Source organism: Triturus cristatus, chromosome 4_1 (assembly GCF_964204655.1).
Source record: "Triturus cristatus chromosome 4_1, aTriCri1.1, whole genome shotgun sequence".
Taxonomy (NCBI): Eukaryota; Metazoa; Chordata; class Amphibia; order Caudata; family Salamandridae; genus Triturus; species Triturus cristatus.
Window position 1 is genome coordinate 653,279,089 of NC_140585.1, and position 17,425 is coordinate 653,296,513.

Consider the following 17,425-nt stretch of genomic DNA (forward strand, 5'->3'; position numbering starts at 1 on the left):
TTTTTTTTCCTTGTAACAACATGTTATGTGAAATTTAGTATCTGACCAACTTGGTATTCCTATTAATAAGCGTGACTTGTGTGTTGTTTATTGGACTAATATTAAAGTAAGACAACCGCCAGGTATGTGGTTCATTTTGAGGACTATCGGTTGAAAGAGAAGATCCTTTCCGAAGCTGTCCAAAGTAAAGGTTTCCATACATCAGCTAACTTTGCATTTAATAGTTTTCGCTATTTATCAGTGGCCACAGTACGTTGTCACAAGACTTGAAACCTTTAAGTGTTTCCTTCAAACAGCAGGGAATACAGGCCGATCTGGCTCAGCAAACCAAACTTAAAGTACTGTTTGTGCTACATTTTCGTATCTTCACCTCAGTGGAACAGGCCAATGAACTTCTCCAGTCCATTATTCCGAAGCGGAAAGACAAAAGGAATTTTTAAGAACTTTTAAGATCACATTCTAAAAGCAATGGCATTACAGCATTTATAGGATTGAAATGTTTCCTTTCTGAGACCCTTTTTTTTACTTCTTCTCCCTTTTTTCATATCCCTTTCATTTTATTTTATCTTCTCCTTTTTTGGGGATGTTCTCTATTATAAATTTCATTAGGATGGGTAATTATGGTATTACAAGCGGCGGCGACAGGTCCCGTGTAGAGCAGTTATGGGTGCAAATCCAGGGCACCCAGACAGGGGCAGGGGGGAGAGAGAGCCTTTGAGCAGACTCCTGCTCAGAGTCTGGGGCAGGTGTGACTCTCAGGGGGGAGGAGGGATACCAGGGATGGGCTGGGCAGGATGGGAAGGAAGGGGAGGAGAGTTTTTCAGAGGGTATCAAAAAAAGTGTAGCAGAATTTATAGATTTCGTAATAACCAGTAATTTCCTCAAAATCTTTTCTTTTAATTGTAAGATATGGCTCCTAGATCATTGAGAATGATATCATGCAATGCCAATGGTTTAAATAATAGGATTACATTTTGGGCGATTTTTTGCTTGGTTTAGATCATTAAGAGCGAGGATAATGTTATTTCAGGAAACGCAAACACTCTCCCTTATCTACAGCAGGCTACATTCAGCATATGTTTTTTGCTTCATCACAGGCTGAATAAGTGATCCAAGACACCAGATGGATTTGGGTGAAAATTATGATTCAAAAGATTGATAAATTTTGAGAGCTACTATGGTCCTATAGAGGATTCCACCTCAGTTTTAGAAACTATATACAGTATTGCAAAAGAAACGCCTGGCTCTATAGTGTTAGAGAGCGATTTCAATTTACTGCCAAATATTGCCTTAGATTTATCTAGTATTGATAAACATCAGCATAAACCTAAATCTAGGAAGATACTTCTTTAAAGAAAACAAGATTTAGTATTGGCTGATCCTTGGTGTATTGACCATCTAAAAACAAGACAATATATCTGCACTTCGGTCACAATTACTTGAGAGGTCATAATAGCTTTCTGATCTAAAGATATTGTTGCCATAATAATGCTATCAAGCCAACTTTTGACGGTCTCTGAATAGAGGGGTATGAGAATACCAATAATGCTTTGAATAGTGCTCCCTATTTGCTTTTTTGAAAATCCCCAGACTACCCAAGATGTGTAGGTATAAGACACCTCAGATCGTAATGGACTGATTAAAAAGAATTGGGGATAAGTATATAGTACCTCGGCTTCACCCTCATCTGAAATTGATAGATTGTACTCCTTCAGACTACATCTAGGTACCAAACCATTTTGTTCCAATTTGGGATTTTGGTGGTTGAAAGATTTTTACAAAATAATGAATTTATTAAATGGCTGAATTCATTTAGGAATAATCTAACAGTGACCTTCTTTTTTCTGCTTAGTTTCACACAAGTTAAGCATTTCTGTGCAGGCTATAATACTGACATTAATTCATTAGCTGAGGAGATTAGTACGGTTTATTTTCTATGAGGATTAAGTGGTGTAGGAAATTGGTATAACATTTTATACCTAAGCATTAGGCATAAGCTACTTCCCAGTTTTCTGAATAAAACCGCTTCTTTAAAAGGCTGTAAGATCTATCCCAATCAAACGTTTATAACGGTCTGAGCTCTAAGGCTTATTCTGCCAATTATAGGAGGATAGTATTTTTTTTTGTAAATGGCTGCTCTATCTATACACCAAAGTGATTAATAAAATACATTCCGGGGCGTCATCAGCATGTTTTGGGTGCCCACAGGGGAACCAGATTGGCTTCACAAAATATATACTTGTACAAAAAAAAACAATTTTAGCAGCAGATTTTCTCAGAAATTAGCACAAAACTGAAATATAAAGTATTGGCTGACACACTTAGGGCTTTATGGTATTATGACTCAGGACACCTATGTATCCCTAGGACCACATCCAATCTTTTTTATTTCTACCCTCGTAGTAAGGTCATTATTATTAGCAAATTGGAAGTCTGACATAATTCCTACACTAGAACAATGTACGTGAAATTTTCCATGGGAAAAAAAAAAAAGATTCTTAAAATGATTCAGAAAAATTTAGCATTATTGGGAAGAGGGGGATGACATAGCTTTTCAAAATAAGTTTCATAGATTGCTTATCATGTGTTATTAGTGCCTTAATGAATTAGCTGTTCTGATGCTACTATATTTTTCATTTTGCTGACTGTATTTTGTGTTTACGCTCTGTGTCTTCTACATGATTTAAATTAAATAAATAAATATATTAAGGTAAGACATATGCACACAGTGATTGAAATTGTGGTTATAGTTGCCGAATATTTATAATCACAAAAATATGAAGGCAGTTATCAGAGGATTTTCACTATCAAGTTGGTCAAATTTGAATAGGTTTTTCCCAGTGTCTTTGTCACTGCCATATCCCTCTTCTCTTTATATGTGTGTGCTTTTGTAGCTAGACAGTTACTCAGGGCGTTGCTAAGGAAAGGAAATAGAAATGGATTGGGAAATGAGGCATGGTACATGAGATGACCAGAGACATTAAAAGAATAAAGAGACATGAAGTTGAGTGAGTAGTGTATGGAGGTAGAGGTGACGTAGAAAGATATAGGAAGATAAGTAAAGTAAATAAAGAAAGGTAAGGTAGCCAGATAGAAAGATAAGGAATGGTAGAAAGAGCATGATGTAAATAGAGATGGTGAATTAAAGAGAGGTAACTGCAGTGAGAGGTGGGCAAAGACAAAGAGACTTGAGGTAAAACAAAGAGATGCAATGTATAGAGCAAAATGAGAAGTGGTATAGAAAAACGCGCCAGCAGAAGTGGGGAAGGGAGAAAGAAATCAAGAGAAATGCTGGAAATGTGTAGAGCAAAAAGTGGTAGTTGAGAGACACACATGGAATAGAGAGAGAGATGAGGTTTATAGAAAGGTAACAAGTTGTAAGATAGAAAAAGAGGAAGAGGTGGTGATGTATAGATATCTGTAAACAAAGAGGTTATGGATAGTTGAAGAGGTAGGTAAGTTGAAATGGCAGAGGTTGTCCAGAGAGAAATATGTATTTGTGAGAGAGAGAAAGAGATGGAGCGTGAGAAAAAGAGTAGATGATGATAGAGACAAAGGGGGTAGGCAGAGAAATGGAGACATCCAGAAAGGTCAAAGTCATTTAGAGAGGTGAAGGAATAGGAGACAGAGATGGATTGAGAGAAAGAGGAGGTGGAGTGGTGAAGTAAAGAACTAATCGTGAGGGAACTTGAGAAGGTAGGCGTGGGAAATAGTGTGGTAGGGTGTAGAGAGGTGAGATAGTGAGGGAGATGTCAGATACAGGGAGAAATGAGATAGAGAGTTGAAGAAGAGTGAAGAGGTAGAGAAAGGCCTGGGAGTCGGTACAGAGAGAGAGAGAAGGTAGTACAGACAGTAAAAGAGATAGAGAGGTAAGGTAAAGCTAGAGATGTGAAGTGAAATAGATGGAGGCCAGATACATGGAGGTCAGATGGAAAGAGTGCTATGAGGTACGGAGAGGGGGACGAAGAAGAGAGAGAATTGAAGAGAGAGATCCAGGGTGATCTATATGGGTATAGGCATAGAGATTGATAGAGAGAAGGTCAAGGCCAGGAGAGTGGCAGAGACAAATTAAGTTGAGCCAGGTATATCAGTACATTGAGAGTGAGATAATGTAGACAAAGGTGTGCTAGAGAGAGCTGAGATCTTGAGGATCTTGGGGAAAGTACATGGAGGAGTAGAGATCGAGTGGTTAAGCTGAAGGGGTGAGGTAGAGCAGGTGAAGTAAGGAGACAAAGTATTGAAAAAAGTATGTATCAATTTACTAGCCACCAACTGCCTGAAAGTGTGAAGAGCATGAGGGTTAAGGATGAGTAGGCAAGACATACACATGAAGGGTCCGATTCCGATCTCCCTGGGAAAAGGCTCCGTCCTACTCGGATTCGGAGGGTTTTCCAACCGACTCGTGCTCCAGGGCTCCGAGCGCCCGAGTACGATGCGAACAAGCGCTGACGGACACGGATCGTTCGGAGACCCATTGAAGTCAATAGGAGCCTGTTGTATGACGCGTACATAGACTCCCTACATTGCGCACAAAGGCACCCCCTGTACTGGGGACGCGTCTGTGCCACCCGCACCATACATGCATGTGTAGGGGATCCCTTGGGTCTCCCCATGTGATCGACTCGTAAGGCTACGGGTGAAGGGGGTCCAGCGCGGACCCCCACAGACCGCTTCCCAGAGCGTTTACGTTTCAGAGGCTCCGACTCGATCCAGCTGTCCGAATCGTGCATCGTACTGGCTTGGTCGTAAATCGCTTCCAATGCATGGCACGGTTTGCTTACGGACGAGACGTACGGAGCGGTTCAGACCCGGAAACGATTCGGTCGGCGAATTCCACGTTGCTCGCATCGTATTTGCTTGTTCGTACAGCTGTACGAGTTGGACGGAAAACACGCGTACTGTTCATGCTTTTACGGTCAGATCACGTTCGGAGCCTTCCGAGCGAGATCGGAATCGGCCCCTGAGAAGCTGATTGAGTTGCTCAAGGGTGAAAAAGCAATGCAGAGCCAGATTCAGTAAAATGACCTTCTGCTAATCACTACTCCTACATTGCTTTACAAACAAGTTGCCTGGCATCATGTACAACCTTTGCTCCATGGTGCAATGGTGTGTGTGCTGTCTAGCATGGGATTGCATTGTATTGGAAGCATACGTTTCCATTACATAACCTTATGCCTCAACATTTCACACATTATCTATGTACTATACAGTGCAGGGCACTTGTAATGTGTGAAACGTTTGAAGAAATTAAAACAATTCTCCACGTCTGCACCTGCTTGAAAAAGACATTACTTTTTGATGAAAAGTCCAGTCTGGCTTAATAAACTATTGGTGCTTGCATTCATCCATCCAAATAACTCCCAAGCAATGCTCCCTTGATGCAAATCAGCACAAGTTGCTACAAGCGCTGAGAAAAGGGCACCTCTACAGTGCAAAATTATTTTTGCACTGGAATGCAAATACCTTTGCAAGAGTTTTTGCACTTTGTGTCACTTTGCCCTGATGTAAATCCTTAGTAAACGGGGCCATAATTTTCTGTTAAGCATGTTCAGCTGTCACATTAGAAAAGGAATCTGTTATTAATGAGCAACGTAAGTATGACAGGGATTTTGACGGTCCCACTCACTTTACTAAGGACGCCCTTGAAAGTAGGGAGCCCTGGGCAATTGCCCACTTTGCCCATGCCTTAAAATGTCTCTGTGGAGAGGGATGAAGTATCTACTGCATAATGATGTAGTTTTCTTTAAAACATTTTTATCTTCAACTACTTTCTAAGAGGAAGAAATGAAGGGGAGATCCTTGTGGAAAATTGGGTTGTTAATATAGTTTTCCTGTTTTCCTACTATGAGTTCAAACATCAACAAATTTATTTGTTCTTCGTCCAACTTCTACACCTATGCATTTTCTGAGATTTACATGCTGCACTTTTTTTTTCTTTAATTGTCCTCTTCCTTTCACCCCTTACGTATGACATGTTTTCAGTATGTCCATGGCTATCGTACGCAGTGCAAGAAAAGCATATTTCATAAGTTACTTCCATATGGACACACATATCGTCCAGTGGCGGCCTCTACTTAACAGGGGTGGCGGGGTCAAGGAGAGGGATGGAGGGGGGTAAAACATTTTTTTTTTTAAACACTTGCCTGCAGGCTGGCGACCACCTCTCGGTCCTCTTCGGCTCTTCTGTCGACTCCAGGAGCAGGAACCAGGAAGCACACAGGCTCCCAGAGTCTCCTAGCCAATCACGATGCTGTGTTACAGCAGCGTTGTGATTGATCTGGGCACCGTGGTTCACTGCTCAGACAGGAACTGGGAGACTGTGCATGTTCACCACCCAGGCTGTGCAATACAGCCGGTGGAGAACATGCAAAGTGCGCATGACTGTTTGGCCGGTCCAAGGAGACTGGCAAAACAGTCATGCACACTTAAGAGAGTGCCCACCACTCCTCCCCATGTTCCTGTGACAGGCCAGTTCCGCCCGCTCCATATCAGCTGAGCCAGGGGCGTTGTCTGTCGGGGTTGCCTAGCGGGGCAAGCTCGTCTGCGCAGTTGGAGATCCAGGTGTGGAGTTCTCTGGCTGCGTTGTTTGCGTTGTGTGCCCAGGTGTGGTTGTCTCGGGTGAGGGTGGAGTTAAGTTGCTCGTCGGTAACCTTGCTCCAGTTCCTTCGTGGTGGGTGTGGGGCTGATTTGGGTGCCTTGGGTTTGTTGATGGCAAAGTGTACGCAGTGGTGGTTGGTCCATGACGGCTGCGTTATGTGACTGAATTTGACGCTGTTTCCTGCAGCGAAGATGGGGTCGAGGATGTGTCCTGCTCTGTGGGTCGGTGTGTTGGCAAGTTGTTTAAGTCCGATGCTGGTAAGGTTGTCACGAAGGATGGTAGAGTTGTGGTCGCTGGGTTTGTCGAGGTGGAACTACAGGTCTCCAATGAGTATGGAGTTGTAGTTTGTTGAGGCAATGGCGTGGGGTGCGATGAAGTCGGTGATGGTGGTGGTGAAGGGTGTTCGGGGGCCGGGGGGTCTGTAGATGAGTGTTCCTCGGAGTATGGCTTTGGGGGTGGTCTGGATCTGGAAGTGCAGGTGTTCGACAGAGGGGAAGGTTTAGCTGGAGGTGGTAAGATGGAGGGTGCTCTTGTGGGCGATGGCGAGGCCCCCTCCTGGGTGGTTGGGGCAGTCTTTCCTCTGGATCTTGTATCCGTCTGGGATGGCGGTGCGGTTGACGGGGTGGAGGATGCGTTGGTCCAGGTCTCTGTGACAAAGGCGATGTCAGGCGAGAGAGAGTCAAGTAGGCTCCAGATTTCCATGGCGTGTTTGTGTATATAGCTTACATTGAGGGGATTTTAGGGTGTCGCAAGTGCTGGCGTCGGTGGCTTTGGAGGCCGGGGTGGCAGTGAGGGTCTGGTGGCAGTGGAGTCAGGAGAACTGTCCGTAGGTCATGTTCGGTGAGGCATGTTGGCGTTCTCTATGTCTTCCAGAGATGAGTGTGAGGAGGCTGGTGGTGTTGTAGCGATGGGTAGTAGGAGTTTACTTCATACAGCGAACGACGGCAGGGTGTATCTTGCTGCACAGACTACACGTGTTATTCTATATTATATCCAACAGACAATGCCCACCTCCCGAAACCAGTCACCAGTTATGGTTTCAAATACAACATAACAATACAGAAAAGTGGGAGTGGCATTAACACAAGAGCATAAATTCATAGGGTACAGATCCCACAAATAATGCACAAAATGATTACCGAAATATTTAGTCTTTTGCTTTTGAATTTTGTTGATCCTTTTATTCTTTATTCTTTACATACAACAGCCAACGCGTTTCACCCATACGGGCTTCTTCAGGGCTGCAAATAACACACAAAGAAAACCACATTGTTTAAAAAAGACACATTTTGACGACAATATTTACATAGACCTTAAACAACAAAACATGTGTCTAGTTCAATCTTATTATACAAAAAACAAAATACAAGATAAGACAGTATGACACCCAAGGTGTATGAACCGAACATTGCGTCAGTTATTTAGATAAAGACATTTCTTTTATATATACTGCTGGAGTAACTTGGTTCTTGTGTTCACCATATTTATATACAGAAAGACATCACAAAAAAGAACCTAGTATTGTCTATTTCCCAAAGGATGAGACTAGAGAGGGCACTTTTCGTGTATCATAAACATATCTTTGTAAACATACAGGTTAAGCCACCTCAAATCAAGAAATGGTCAATACTAGGTTCTTTGTTGTGATGTCTTTCTGTATATAAATATGGTGAACACAAGAACCAAGCTACTCTAGCAGTATATATAAAAGAAATAACTGACTCAATGTTTCGTTCATACACCTTGGGTGTTGCCTTGGTCATATTGTCTTATCTTGTATTCTGTTTTTTGTATAATAAAATGGAACTAGACACATGTTTTGTTGTTAAAGGTCTATGTAATTATTGTCGTCAAAATGTGTCTTTTTTAAACAATGTGGTTTTCTTGATATTTTCTTTGTGTTATTTGCAGCCCTGAAGAAGCCCGTATGGGTGAATCGCGTTGGCTGTTGTATGTAAGGAATAAAGAACAAAAGGATCAACAAAATTCAAAAGCGAAAGACTCAGGGCCCGATTCACAGAACTAACTTAAGACAAAATCCTAAACTTACTACCATTTTGGTATTCACAGAAGGCACTTATTCACTTTGGTATTCACAGAAGGCACTTACTCATTTCGGTATTCACAGAAGTCAGGAGTCCTAACTTTAGGACTCCTAAATGCCTTCTGTGAATACCGAAAGTCTTAAAGTTAGGATTTTTCTCAGTTTAGGAGTAGTAAAGTTAGGACTCCTAACTTTAGGACTCCTAAAGGCCTTCTGTGAATGCCAAAAGTCTTAAAGTTAGGATTTTTCTCAGTTTAGGAGTAGTAAAGTTAGGACTCCTAACTTTAGGACTCCTAAATGCATTCTGTGAATACCGAAAGTCTTAAAGTTAGGATTTTTCAAAGTTTAGGAGTAGTAAAGTTAGGACTCCTAACTTTAGGACTCCTAAATGCCTTCTGTGAATACCGAAAGTCTTAAAGTTAGGATTTTTCTCAGTTTAGGAGTAGTAAAGTTAGGACTCCTAACTTTAGGAATCCTAAATGCCTTCTGCGAATATCGAAAGTCTTAAAATTAGGATTTCTCTCAGTTTAGGAGTAGGGGGGGGGGGGTTCCTGAGTGGAATTCCAGGGGGAGGGGCCGCAGGGGCGGCAGTGTTGAAAGGATAAAGGAACAGGCAGGCACGAGAAAATAAACAGTGATGGAATTAGAGCAAGACACAGATGGGCACCATAACAGTGGCACAACAGGGAATAATTAAGAAGAAATAAAAAACGGCTGAGAAAGGTTACGGTGGTTGCAGGGAGTCTGGTCCCAGTTGGAGTTGGCAGCAGGGGCAGGAATGGGCAGCAGCCTCGAACCTCCCAAGGAGGAGGTTGGAGTCTGGAGGCAAGAGACGGCATGGCGGAGCTGTGGGGAGAGAGTGGACCTAGACCTTCAAATACATCCCAATGATTTAGGTCTAGCATTAACCAATACCTTTTGTTTCTTCCTGAAAATCATTTAAAATACATTCACATACATACATATAAGATACATGATTTAATGATGTGTCAATCACTTAATAGAAATCTAACACACTGTACTAGTGTTTTAACTTGGGTCTTTTCAAATGTGAGTAAATGTCACCCATCTGCTCTTCCAAAGCAAACAAGTACATTGTTGTTTCCTGTTAAATGGACGTAGAAGTGCAGAACAGCATATTGTATCAAAGGAAGTGTTTACTGTGGCACCTATCTGAACAAGGAAGTCCAAAAAACTATTGAACCACTTCAGCATCAGCCCTACCATCCCAGATAGGGAATGAGGAGATTTTGGTTTATACCATATAAGTCATGCAACCCTGCAATGATCAGCATGCTTTCATCACCATCAAGTAACAGCACAGTCTTAAAGCTGTGCTTTGATTGGTAAATGGAATAACATCCTACACTGACTTATGAAGGGGAAGGCCAGATACAGAATGAGTACCATGTGCTTTCTGCGCTATTGATGTTTTTTTTAACATTGCGTATTTGTCTAGAAACCAGACTGCCTTTTGTAAATGGCCTTATTTATTGAACATTGAAAAGGCCTCGTGACAGTTAATGTTACCACGTGGGAGCTACACTGAAATTCATGCCCTTGCTACAAAATTAGGCAAAAACAATCAGTTACTTCAAAGTACAGCCTTGACACAGTGAATCTGGAAATGACCGTTAGGGTAAATGGCTTATGTGTATCAGTAAATATTATGTTCTGTAGAGTTGTTGGCCAGGGTTTAATGGTGGGCTTGAAGCTGTGTGTGATGAGGTGGGCTTGTCAGTTATGCAGCTGCTCCTCGTGTATGGTGGTAGAGAATAAGAAAGGCCAGTCACGACTACTCTTTTAGTGAACAACCAGGCTGTAGTTCATTTGTGGTTCGTAATTTAGAATTAGACTGAGAGGTGTTGGGTGGATGAGGGGTTTTCTAGTTTGACTCACTTTGCTGAGAATGAGGCTTGGTTTTCCCCTGTTGGAGATGCGCTTTTATATAATGGATCACAAAAAGTAAAATATGTCTGCAGGCAGTTGCTGGAAGGTACAGTTCCGAGCCAGAACCAGAGCATGGGGGTCTCACTCTATTGAAACTGGAGAGAGGAAGCAGCTGTAGTAGAGCCTGTAGACTGAGGATTAAACCAGGAAAACTGTTTTTTAGTATTTTGTGAGAGTTTGATGATGGAAATAATGTGCGTGTACACACCAGAAACAAATTCAGTGTTGTGGTCAGTTGGGTCATGGGCCCTGGCGAAGCTGAGGCTGTGACACATCCCACAGTTCATAAACTCTAAAAGAAGAGGCGCGTCCCCTCGAATGGCATCATACTTACACGGCCATCGAATATGTGGCTGTACAAGCCTGCTCATCAGTGCAATCTAATTTTACAGGTAAACCAAGTTAAAGAACATCACATTTCACTGGGAACACGAAGTCAATGTAAAAGCAGGAAACTAAAAGAATAGATTTCAAAATAAGAATGTCTTCACGGTCTCTAAATCTGCTAAGCTGAAGTCTTCACGGTTTAGTATATGTAGCTAATGTTGAAGATAATGCAACATTCTTATGCATATAATATTTTTACATTTGAATAGGCCACGAAATGGAGGGAAGTACTGCGTGGGGCGCAGGATGAAATTCCGATCCTGTAACACTGGCTCGTGTCCAAAAAACAGCAAAGACTTTCGAGAGGAGCAGTGCTCTCGTTTCGACGGAAAGCACTTCAACATCAACGGACTTCCCCCAAGCGCGCGCTGGGTTCCTAAATACAGTGGCAGTAAGTACCAGACTTGTTTGCTGACCCGTCTCTCTGAAGGGTGTTTGCTTCTGAAAGCCGCTCACGCATGCGCACCTGCTGTCTTGCTCCTCCAGTTCTCATGAAGGACCGCTGCAAGCTCTTCTGCCAGGTGGCTGGGACCACCGCCTACTACCAGCTGAAGGACCGGGTTATTGATGGAACTCCCTGTGGACCTGAAACCAATGATCTGTGTGTCCAAGGCCTATGCAGGGTATGTACATCTTCACTTAAAACTAAAAACAGCAATATCATACTTCATCAACTTGTTTAAGAGAGTCTTGTATGTTAAAATGGGATCAAGGTCGAACCATAAGTGTTGCAAATATTGAGAATTGATTGAAAATATGTAAATTGTTTTAACTTGGGTCCTTATTTAGATTGTTGCTGATGTGGAGTATTCCCCCAAAAATGATCTATGCCCATCTGCCAGCCTTGTGGCTTCTCTGCTCCATTTAGATGAGGGCGACAAAGTGTTTCAATGGGACCTGACAGCTGCCACTGGGCCTGTCTTGTCCCAATCACTCATTTCCATGCTGCGACTGCGAGGCATGGCGGACGTAAGGAGGAAGACAAACCATGGCTATAGCGTGCGTGAAGGTCCACTGTATTTTCTTTCACAAACTACCAAAGTGCAAAGCAAATATAAACGCATGGAGCACAATCATCAATCAGCCCTGACATCAGGGCATCCCCTGCACCACCAGACTCACAGGGGTCATAGAGAAGCTGATCAGGTAGGTGGGAAGCTGTAAATGTGGTGGGCAGTCCTCCAACAGAAGAGCAAAGACCAGGCCTCCACTGACCTGGCGGACTACCACCCAGCCAAAACGCTCCATGGTATAATTTTACTTTCAGCATTGTCCATCCTATCGTGTTTGCTTGCGAATTAGTGCTGCCAAAGATGCATGCTGGGGCATTGCCAATACGTGGATGCCACAGCCATCAGCTCATTTTCTGAAATGATCTAATGCAAAATGAGGGAACTATAGAAATAAACTACCTTTGGAATCCGCCAATAAAACTCCCTTTGTGGAAGTGGCCCCGCTGGTCTACACCTGGCAGCAGCCACATTACTTAAAAAATATCAAAGGAGGCACCATAGTTGAGAGAAACAAATTAAAACTCTGGTAAAGGAAGATACAATCAGAGCAAACAATAGGAAGGGTCACATTAGCTAGTGTTTTGAAGTAAATGTCAACAGGAAGAGGAACAGACACCAGTGGCGGCCAGGGCAGGAAGTGTTACAATGTAGGCGGTTCAAAATGTTTACTTGGATGAATTGTGAGAAGGGACAACATAGCTGATATTTATTAAAATCACAGAACAGCCAGCAGCCAAGACTGGAGTCACCACCTTATCCATAATCTTCAAACTCATTGCCAAAAATGACTTGATTGAGGATGAAGTATTCAGTGTCAATGAGAGGAAAATGCTGATATTATTCTGAAACACATGAGCAGGGCCTGGTCAAAATCGTGGAATGGGAGAGACCGTATTCTCCTTGTCCAAATAAAACATGTCAGTACCAAGAAAGAATTTGCATCCATGAAGACTTTAGGTGAGATTTCAAGGAGAGAAATAAATGATTCTAGTTGAGCTGGTATCAGATAACGACAGGACTTATTTCAACGACGGATTCCATCTGACACTCTAGACAATGAGAGTGACGCTAGGGTTGTTTCTGTGGTGAAGGTGTGAACCCAAGCAAGACAATCAGTTTCTCTTGAGTGTGTAGTGCTAGTAGCGTAAAACCTGATGACCTTAATCTGTTTTTCATTAAATATGATTTATCTGTGTGCAGCTTGCAAATCATCGTGCTCTAGCAGCAGAGGGCTTTTGGATCTCTCTGCTGCTGTACCCAAACAATTTTTTTAAAAGGTTTGCACAGACTCTATTCCAGACTAACCTGCAGGCAGTAAGACTAATCCACCAGGAGCAATCCTGTATAGATTCTGCAAGACAGTATTGTTTGCCAAAGTAAAATAATGGACGCAATGCAGAACACTGCAAACATTCATCCCCAGTCACAAAGATCCAGAGTTTATCCATCCTTCTTTTGCTCACCACACCACCCCAGTTTGGACCCAGTCATATGCAAATCAGTCTTGACCCTGTTCCTCATAGGAACAGTCCAGCCCGAACTGCCAAGCTAGATCCTCCCGGGACCGGAATCGAGCAACCTGGGACGGGTTTCATGGCATCACCCCTCATGAGGCAGGCTAGCTTGAATCCAGTGCCGCAGTGAGCACGGGACCCACGTATGAGCATACCCTTCCCACTTAGGGTGACAAAGGCAAAAGGAACAAATGATGGACGGAATGCTGAACAATGCAAACATTCACCCCTGTCATAAAGATCTAGGTTTAATACATTGTTCTTTGCTCACCACGCCACCCCAGTTTGGACGCAGCCATACGCAAATCCATCTTAACTCTGTTCTTCATGGGAACAGTCCAGCCCGAACTGCCAAGCCTTTTGCATCTCTAAGTGGGGATGGTATGCCCAGACGTGGGTCCCATGCTCACTGTGCCCCTGGATTCAAGATTGGCTGGCTGATGAGGGGTGATATCCCGAAACTGGGCCCAGGATGCTTGTTTCTGGTCTGTGCAGAACCTGCCCTGGCAGTTCGGGCTGGACTGTTTCCATGAGGAGCAAGGACAAGACTGAGTTGCATATGGCTGTGTCCTAACTGGTGTGGCGTGGTAAGCAAAAAATTGATAGATTGAACCCAGATCCTTGTGACTGAGGTTGAATGTTTGCATTGTTCAGCATTCCTTCCATCATCTGTTCTTTTTGCTATGTTGCCCTAAGTGGAAAGGGTATGCCCAGACGTTAGCCCCATGCTCACTGTGCCACTGGATTCAAGCTAGCCTGATTGATTAGGGGTGATACCCCGAAACGGGTCAGAGGATGCTTGTTTCTGGTCCAGGCCTGGCAGTTCGGTCTGGACTCTTCCCATGAGGAACAGGGTTAAGACTGATTTGCACATGGCTGGGTCCAAACTGAGGTGGAGCGGTGAGCAAAAGAACGATGGATTAAAACCAGATCCTTGTGACTGGGTGTGAATGTTTGCATTGTTCAGCATTCTGTCCATCAATTGTTCCTTTTGGTTTTATCGCCCTGAAGTGGGAAGGGTATGCCCAGACATGGGCCCCGTGCTCACTGCACCACTGGATTCAAGCTAACCAGGCTGATGAGGTATGATGTGCCAGAAACGGTCCCAGGATGCATGTTTTTTGTCCAGGGAGGACCTGGCTTTGCAGTTCAGGCTGGACTGTTTCCATTAGGAACAGGGTCAAGACTGATTTGCACATGGCTGGGTTCAAACTGGGTTGGCATGGTTAACAAAAGAACGACAGATTAAACCCAGATCCTTGTGACTGGGGTGAATGTTTGCATTGCTCATTATTCCGTTCATCAATTGTTTTTTTTTAATTGTTTTTTCACACTATTTGCTAGTACTGAGAATGTTGATTACAGATTTTTCAGACACATAGCTGGCAGAAGTATTCACCTTTTCATGTACAGGGATATGCATTTCTAATAGGATATGCATAAAATGTCATGTGAAAGCAATAACTTTAAATACGGAAAGCTCCTTGACTCTAATTATAGGATTTGTGAAATTTGTGAGGAAGGTCCAAACGTATATTGACAATCCAACCACCTATAGAGTAAAGGTGCGGCACTTGGATCAAAATGTTAGCTCCACCAGTAAAGTACGTTTGGAAGAGTTTTTTAATGTATTTGTCCAAATGCTTTTTAGTGGCAGCTATGGACTGTGATTTGGCCTGGGTTCTGAGGATATAAAGGTCCAGAAATAACACACAGAGATTTGTGATTAAGAGGATCTACGCTTAAGCTAAACAAACATGTTGGAAATTGACCCTCTCTGAAGAGTCACCCCAAACTTTTGACTTCCTCCTCTTTTTGGCGTCGAACTCTAAGCACTTTACTACTGCTGACCCGTGCTAACGTGCATGTGCTTCTCCCCTAAACTCATTAATATATTAGTGGATACACTATTGGCATATTTAATTTACTTGTAAGTTCCATGTATAGTGGTATACCATATACACAGTGCCTGTAAATCAATTGCTACTAGTAGGCCTGCAGCACTGATTGTGCCATTCACACACGTAACCCTTTAACCTGTCTCAGGCCTGCCCCTGCTGAGCCTGTCTATGCAGCTTTACTGCCTCTTCGACTTGGCATTTAAAATCCTTTGCCAAGCCTTAAACTCCCATTTTATTACATGTCATCCTTAAGGTAGGCCCTAGGTAGCCAAGGGCAGTGTGCTTCATAAGTAAAAGGTAGGACATGTACTGTTAAATTTTGCATGTCCTGGTAGTGAAATCTCCTACATTTGTTTTGCACTACTATGAGGTCTACTGCTCTCATAGGTTAGCATTGAGAATTCCTCAATACACTTTTAAGCGGTAATTCCTGATTAGAAAGGAGTAGCTGTACCGTGTTTTATATCTTTGGAATTATAATGACAAATCATATACACTGCAAGTTGGATTTGACATTACTATTTTAGAAAGGCCACTTTTAGAAAGTGGGTATTTCTCTGCTCTTACAGCTGTGTGCCTGCAGATTGACTCCAATACACATCTGGGGAGGGTGACAGCTACACTTTGTGTATTACTTCTAGACAGCCACAAAGACAGGAAGGTGAGGTGTGTCTCAGTACTCATCAGCATTCTGATGGGTCTTCCTGGGCAGGAAGGGAGGGAGGGCCTGGCACTTACACCTGACTAGGCAGTGCCCTGTCCCCACAAAGGGCTGATTATCACCTACTCTAGTCTGGAGCAAAGTCTTGGAGAAAATACCTCTGTGCACTTCAAAGACCCTTATTTGAAGTCACCACAACTGGGTATAAGTACTAGACACTACTGGACCTGTGGCAAACTATACCAAGGGGAAGGAATAGTGTGCTGCTACAAAGACCGTCACTGTGCTGGACTGCTGCTCTGGAAGAGCTGCTTTTCTGCTCTGCTGCCCTGCTGCCTACTACCCTCTGTCCTGCTGAGAAAATGGACTGGACCCATCTCAGTTAAACCCAGAGTGACTTCAAGGGCATGCTGACTTGCCCCCGTGTTCTAGAAGACTCAGGGACATCAAACACTTCCTACAACCCTGCAATTGCACCTAGAGTCTCCCATCAGTGAGTCTCGTCTTGCCAAGTAGTGCCAAAAGATTTACCCCAGTCAAGCACGACCAGAAACCTCCAGTTCTACTTATTGGATTTTTGTTGTTTTGATCTTGCTGTATTCATAATATTATTGTCTATTGTTCTTGCCTGGTGTGGAGTCTTCTTGTGGTGTTTCCCATTGTGTTACTGTGTGTGTGTGTGTGTGTATTGCACAAATACTTTATACATTGCCTCTTTAGATATGCCTGACTGCTCTGTGCCAAGCAGCCAGAGGGTGAGCACAGGTTAGCTTTTATTGTGTAGCTAGCTTACCCTGACTAGACAGTAGCCCTGCAAGTGGGGTCCAGCAGCAGTAATGTGGGCAGCATACCTGCAGTGTCTACTACTAAAGTAAGAGTCTGGATACCCAACGATTTGGTGGCAGATATGTGGTGGGGGATGACATAGACAAGTGGTTTGCAGCCTAAGAATTTGCTTTAAGAGTGCATAAGGTCCCAGAGGAGTGCTGGTGTGGTAGTTTATGGAGGTACATGCCCACAGTGGGGAAGGATACACTCTTGACACTGGATGTGGAGAAAACAAACCTGCTACACTGCAATGAAGGCCATCTTAGTCAGCAAGTTTGGACTAACCCTTGTAAATTTTAGGCGACTGATCAGGGCCAGCCACAAGATCTCATCGCAATCATGGGTTGAATTCTTTGATTGTGCTAGCAAAGCACTGAAGGACTGGGGGAAAGGCATCAAGGTTTAGGGGCTGTATAACTTGATTTTGAATGAGCAAATGCTTGATATTTATTTTCCAGAGCTGCACCAACACCCCGTTTTTAGTATGCTTAATAACCCCAGGAAGCTTGCTGAGGAGGCGGATGTATGG

General features: G+C 43.2%; 1 protein-coding gene across 3 annotated transcripts in view; it reads left to right on the forward strand.

Annotated features, from left to right (window-relative positions):
- The window catches only part of ADAMTS20 (ADAM metallopeptidase with thrombospondin type 1 motif 20), a 1,386,529-nt gene that overhangs the window by 604,961 nt on the left and 764,143 nt on the right, over positions 1–17,425 (forward strand). For all 3 annotated transcript variants that reach the window (XM_085653052.1, XM_085653051.1, XM_085653053.1), the window contains 2 exons: positions 11,189–11,370; positions 11,466–11,602. In XM_085653052.1, coding sequence (XP_085509178.1) covers positions 11,189–11,370; positions 11,466–11,602 — 319 coding nt within the window. The remainder of the gene's footprint in view (positions 1–11,188; positions 11,371–11,465; positions 11,603–17,425) is intronic.